The sequence below is a fragment of the Frankliniella occidentalis genome, unplaced genomic scaffold (genome assembly GCF_000697945.3).
Source record: "Frankliniella occidentalis isolate FOCC.00 unplaced genomic scaffold, Focc_3.1 Scaffold39, whole genome shotgun sequence".
Taxonomy (NCBI): Eukaryota; Metazoa; Arthropoda; class Insecta; order Thysanoptera; family Thripidae; genus Frankliniella; species Frankliniella occidentalis.
Window position 1 is genome coordinate 1,368,477 of NW_026267169.1, and position 5,777 is coordinate 1,374,253.

Below are 5,777 nucleotides of genomic sequence, written 5' to 3' on the forward strand. Positions count from 1 at the left end.
AGAGAACTGACTTCTGGTGCTAAGCCATTTTTAATTACCAGCCCTTGGCGCGGCGTGACAAAGTCCCCCGCGCTCCCGATCATCGCCGTCGGCATCCTCCTCGGCTGTCAATCGCGTCGTCCAGGCCGGGCCGGACGAGCAAGCGCACGCGAGCCCACACTCGTGTGGCTTTGGGGACTCCCAACGGCCCTATAATTAGTGCACAACAAACTATTAAACAAATTATTCATATTAACGAAACACGCGGTTGATGGGCGCGTCCAAGTGTAAGCGAGCCTGCTGTGGTCCTCTCTTTTCTTTGCCGTGTCCCCTGGCCTGACATATGCAGGCCGCCGCCCGCCTCCCACTTATCCACTTGGCGCACGGGGCTAAGCGGGGGTCCAGCGCGGGTCCAGCGGCCAGGCCGTCTCCAGGCCCTTCGCCCGCCTGTCGGCGCGGCCGAAATAGTCGGCGTGCAGTAGCCGCGGGTGTCGACGCTGTGGTGTGGCGGGGCGTGGCAGGACGGCGGGGGCGGCGCGGAGGCTCAGTGGGTCGTCGGCCAGGCGCGAGGTGCAGCACGCTGGCCTGGTGGTGATCGCGCCGGACACATCATGGCAGGTGAGTGTTCCTGGCCTCACAGCCGCCTCCTGGACCCCGTTAAATCCCGTCTTTGTAAACTCGACTGTCGTCACTTTTTGTTGCATACGATTCGTGGGAACCCCACAGCGGACGCGGACGTGGCGTCGATGGGCCTGGCGCTGCAGCACTTCTCATGGCCCGACTACCTGGTGTTCGTGGCCATGCTGGCCCTCTGCGCGGTCATCGGCGTCTACTTCGGCTACCTGGCGCCCGGCCAGCGCGACGAGGACGAGTACCTGATGGGCGGGCGCCAGATGAAGACCCTGCCCATCTCCCTCTCGCTCGTGGCCAGGTGCGCCCAGAACGATCCCGCCCGCCTCCGCCAAATGGACCGCGATGAAACTGAGTTTGTAAAGGGAAATGGTGTTGCTCCGCCAGCTACATCTCCGGCATCACGCTGATCGGCATGCCCACCGAGGTGTACATCTACGGCATCCAGTTCCTCTACGGGATCATCGGCATGGCGCTCTGCCTCACGTTCTTCGCCTGGGCCATCCTGCCCGTCTTCCACGAGCTGCAGGTCATGACGCTGTACCAGGTGCGGTAGTGGGCCCGGAGTGCCCGGGTTGGCTAAACCTGCGCCCGCCTGCTGCGTCGTGCTGACCCTGTGGCCCGTGTTGCAGTACCTGCAGATGAGGTTCGACCGTCGCGTGCGCCTGGCCGGCTCCGTGCTCTTCACCATCTCCCTGGTACGGTAAGCTCACGGAAAATGATACGGCTAGCTGCAGTAGCGAAGACATTAGCTAATGCGGGATAACTATTCATGGAGCTATGTAGCTTAAATTGGGCAGGCCATCAATCCATTTAGTCCTGGTGTTAAATGTTCAGGAACACAGCAATTTTTTTAGCAACGCCGAAAACTAATTATTAGATATCCCGTATTTAGCTGTTGGTTTAGTTACTACAGTTAATCTTCGCCCACAGATCACCTGGCTTCCAGTCGTCATCTACGTTCCCGCCCTGTCATTTAATCAAGGTGTGTGCACTTCTTATTTTTGCGAATAACAAAAGTGCAACTGTACGAAAGGATTGTGTTCACTCCATCGTTGTGATCATATCGCAGTGACCGGCACCAACATCCACTTCGTGACGCCGGCAGTGTGCACCGTCTGTGTCTTCTACACGTGTGTGGTGCGTATGCGCCGTTCTTCATGCCGCTTCCATATCTCAGTGAGAAATGGGAGTTGAATCGACAGAACGAAACGATGTCGAAATGGTGGAATCGACGTCGAAACGAAATAGTTTCGAAAGTATTTCTCACTAAGATTCTTTCCAAAGGACTTTAAAAAAAAAAAAATGAATAATTTTTGTGGTTGCAGGGTGGCATGAAGGCGGTCGTGTGGACGGACGTGGTGCAGACCGTGTCTATGATGTCATGCATCCTCCTGGTGGCCATCAAGGGCACCATGGATGTTGGAGGCTTCGGGGTGGTGATGGAGCACGGCCTGCAGTCGGGCCGCATCGAGCAGCCGGTGTAAGCCACGCGGCTCATTAGCTCATTCATTCATCCAGTCATTCACTCACTCATTTATTCGTTCATTCATTTGATCGCAGAATGCAGGCTGATCCGTTCCTGCGACACACTGCCTGGGCGTGTGCCATGGGGTCGTTCTTCCACGGGCTGGTGAGCTGTGGCATGAGCCAGTCCATGACGCAGCGCTACCTCGCGCTGCCCACCCTCGCCAAGGCCAGGAGGTAGGTCGCAAGCGGCCGGTTACAGGGCCCGCTTTGGTGAGGATGGGCTACAAAGTCCCAGAAGAGCATAAACAGAATTCAGAAATAAAGAGTTATTCTGGAAAATGTCACGCTGTTGCTGGGAATCGGGTTTACTTTCCGGCTTCCGTTTATGTACTTGTCCATACGCTTGAGCAGATCCCTGGGGTGTTGTTGATACCCTATCTGTACCCTGCAGGTCTGTGTTCTACTTCCTGGTGGGATGCTGGATGCTGATGATCGTGTGCTGCTACTGCGGCCTGCTCATCCACGCCACGTACCACGACTGCGACCCGGTCACCACGAAGGCAAGACGCTCCCTAGGCATTTGTCCTCCCTCCCTCAACCTCTCGGGGTTCTGCTACCGCTTGTCGTTTACAGCTAGCGCGTGCCAAGGACCAGGTGTTGCCGCTCCTCGTCATGGACACCTTGGGGACGTACCCGGGCCTGCCGGGGCTCTTCGTGGCCGGGGTGTTCAGCGCCGCACTCAGGTGTGTGCCCGTTCCCCGAACACGTTGTTGCACTTTTGTTTTCTGGCGAACTCGCGCTGTATTCTGACCAACGACACGACAGCTCGCTCTCGACGGGGCTCAACTCGATGGCCGCAGTCGTGGTCGAGGACTTCTGGCGCCCCTTGGCCTCGGGGCCGCTGAGCGAGGCGGCCGTGCACATCGTGATGCGCGTCGTGGTCGTTGTGTTCGGCGCGCTGTGCGTCGGCCTCGTGTTCGTCGTGGAGCACCTCGGCGCCGTGCTGCAGCTCAGCGCCAGCCTCAACTCCATCAGCTCCGGCCCCGTACTCGCCGTCTTCGTGGCCGGCGTCTTCCTGCCCTGGGTCAACGCCACGGTAACCTTTAGGGCAAATCTTCTAATCTATATCGTCTATTTCAACTGCGACCTCTGACCTAACGTATTGCTGTTGTGGTCCAGGGCTGCCTGGCGGGCGCGGCAGCGGGCCTGTCTTTCATGGCGTGGATGGTGCTCGGCGCCCAGCACGCCATCGCCCACGGCCGGCTCTCCTTCCCCGAGCTGCCCCGGTCCGTGGACAACTGCAGCTACGCGTTCAACGCCACGGCCGCGAGCGTCCTGCCGCTCGCCGACCTCGAGTGAGCCATCCTGCCCCACTGCCGTGGCCTGTCCAGACGCTAACCTCAACCCCTCTGTCTCTCTCCCTCTCTCCGCAGGCCGCCGATGGGTCTGTTCCGGGTCTCTTACCAGCTGTACCCGTTCCTGGGGATGTTCGTGTCGCTGGTCGTCTCGCTGCCCGTCTCTCTGCTCTGCAGGCCGTCGTCGCCGCCCGCCCAGGACCCGCGTCTCTTCTCGCCGCTGGTGCGTGGCCTCGTGAAGCCCGCCGCCGCCGCCCCCGAGAAGGTGGGCACCAACCGAGACTAAACTCCCCCAAAACGCGATCTTGATTTTACAACAGTTTTCATGCTCTGAAACCAAGCGCAATAATATGCACTCGGCCAAGTCAAGTACACGAAACCTGTTATCATATCGAGAACACATTTTGGGGGGTTCCAGCGCAGCGTCATGATGACACTAAAACAAACTGCCAACGCCGCGCGCTGTCTGAGTCGTTCTTTGATTACTGTTTCAGATGTACAACGGTAACAACTGCGGCAAGACACTGAAGGAGTCTTCCTTATGACACCGCTGGCAGCTAGTTTCCGCTTCCTCAGTTCCCAATGAAAAACCAAATAAAAACAGAAAAAAAGAAAACCGTCCCGTGAGCGTGTGTCTCCTTTGTGCAGTTTCCCGATCGGCGAGAATAATGATTATTGTTGTGGCGCCCAGGCTCGGGCCGCGCATATCGGCGCTGCGCAGCAGGGGAGCCCCTACGGCCGACCCGCACCGCAACCCTTCTCTGCTGATTCGGCGGGAAGGCCGCCGGAGGGCGACTTTAGCCCGCCCCGCCCCGCCAAGGCAATCCCAGCCGGGGCCTTAAGCGAAGCCTTGCCGAGCCGAGCCGAGCGCTGCCGAGCCGAGCCGAGCCTGAGACGTCCGGAGAGCAGCGATAATGTTGTTTGCTGAGGACCCTCTAAGATGCTTCAACATTGATGCTGCTGTGGTCACTGGTTCGCGTGGGTCGACCCACCCCGCCACGCCCCGCCACGCCCCGCCCGAGATGGCGGCATGCATCACTGCCCGTACCCGCCACGCCCCACAGTTCCACTCCGTGCTTGGGCCGCGGCAACCCCGCCGCGCCCCGCCCCCCGCTAAGGGTGGCGGTGGCACTCTGCCCCACACATTTATGCGTGAAAGGGGAGAGGCATTGTTAGAAATGTCTCCACCTCGGCTCAAGTTGCTCGTACTCCACCTGGTTCTTGGTTGGTGTGCGCCCCCCCCCCCCCTGCCGTGTCGCTGGTTTGAGATCGCGATCCTCGTCGCTCTCACCGCGCTGCTCACACCACGGCGACAAGGAGTTCAAGTAGTCGGGTCGCTTGGCCGCCTGCGGATGGACCCGGGCAGCAACGCCGCCGAGCCGCGGCGGAGCTGTTTGTCTTGCTCCCTATCTCGCTCTCGCTCTCTTGCTCGCTCCTCGCGGACTGGCGGACGCACACACCAACTACAACGCCGGGGTCGCCAAACCATAGGCGGCCGACCGACGACGGCGGCCCCACACTAATTACTGGGAAATTACCCTAAGGTCAATATTTGCGAAACCTCCTCGCCCAGCGTCCTGGCGTGGTGGCGGGCTGCGGCAGCAGGGCCTCCTTCGGGGGGGCTCCTTACTTACAACCCCTTCGGCTGCAAGACGGCCAGCGGCGATAGCGTCGGAGCTCAGTCTGGTCCTGGCAACATTTGGACGAACACGGCCCACACTGTTAGTTAAAGTCGGGGCCGCACAGCTCCGCGCTCCGCCACCACGCCGGCTCCGCTCGCGGCCTTGGGCGGCCTTGCCCCAGTGTACGATCATCACACCTCGCTCTCGGCGCCAAAGCCATTTGGAGACGTCGCGCGGGGCGGGGCGGGGCCCGGGTGTGATTGCTTGCAAAGCGAGTTATATCCCGATTACATCGGCACTAAGACGCCGGAGGCAGTGGCGACCGCCGCCGCACTACCACCACCCCCTTATCCTCTACTCGTCAATCCGCTCCCGCCGCGCAGCCGCTGCTCTCTCGCCCGCCTCTGTCTGTCTCGCTCCCCCCTCTCTTTCTCTAGATCCCTCTCTTCTCTCATCCGACCCCCACCTTCCCCATTAAATACGTCGCGCCAGTGTAATTGCCACGGTGCAGCAAAATCAACCGTCTCCCTCACTACATCACACACTCCGCACTGCTCACAAAACGGTATTCATCGGAGAAAATAGAATTCCGAGCCTGCGTGAAACAAAACAGTCCACTTCCACTGCCAACTGAACGAGGTTCACTGTCTAGAAATTCAAAAAGATGTCCGCATCGAATTTCCTATTTTCTTTTGTGCGTGGTTTTTAGTATAATATTCTG

The 5,777-nt window shown here is 59.4% G+C and overlaps 1 protein-coding gene across 2 annotated transcripts; it reads left to right on the forward strand.

Moving 5' to 3' along the window:
• The first annotated feature begins 433 nt into the window (after nucleotides 1-433).
• LOC113202618 (sodium-coupled monocarboxylate transporter 1) lies at nucleotides 434-4,050 on the forward strand. 2 transcript variants are annotated; one of them, XM_026416932.2, is made up of 14 exons: nucleotides 434-597; nucleotides 706-910; nucleotides 997-1,156; nucleotides 1,242-1,312; nucleotides 1,543-1,594; nucleotides 1,682-1,749; nucleotides 1,938-2,092; nucleotides 2,173-2,313; nucleotides 2,531-2,639; nucleotides 2,713-2,822; nucleotides 2,905-3,175; nucleotides 3,259-3,434; nucleotides 3,513-3,699; nucleotides 3,929-4,050. In XM_026416932.2, exons 2-14 carry the CDS (start codon nucleotides 752-754, stop codon nucleotides 3,977-3,979), a joined length of 1,710 nt encoding a protein of 569 aa, XP_026272717.1. In that variant the 5' UTR covers nucleotides 434-597; nucleotides 706-751; the 3' UTR covers nucleotides 3,980-4,050. The 2 variants fall into 2 exon arrangements, with proteins under 2 accessions (XP_026272717.1, XP_026272716.1); XM_026416931.2 differs by having other exon boundaries at nucleotides 1,242-1,307.
• The last annotated feature ends 1,727 nt before the right edge of the window (nucleotides 4,051-5,777 follow it).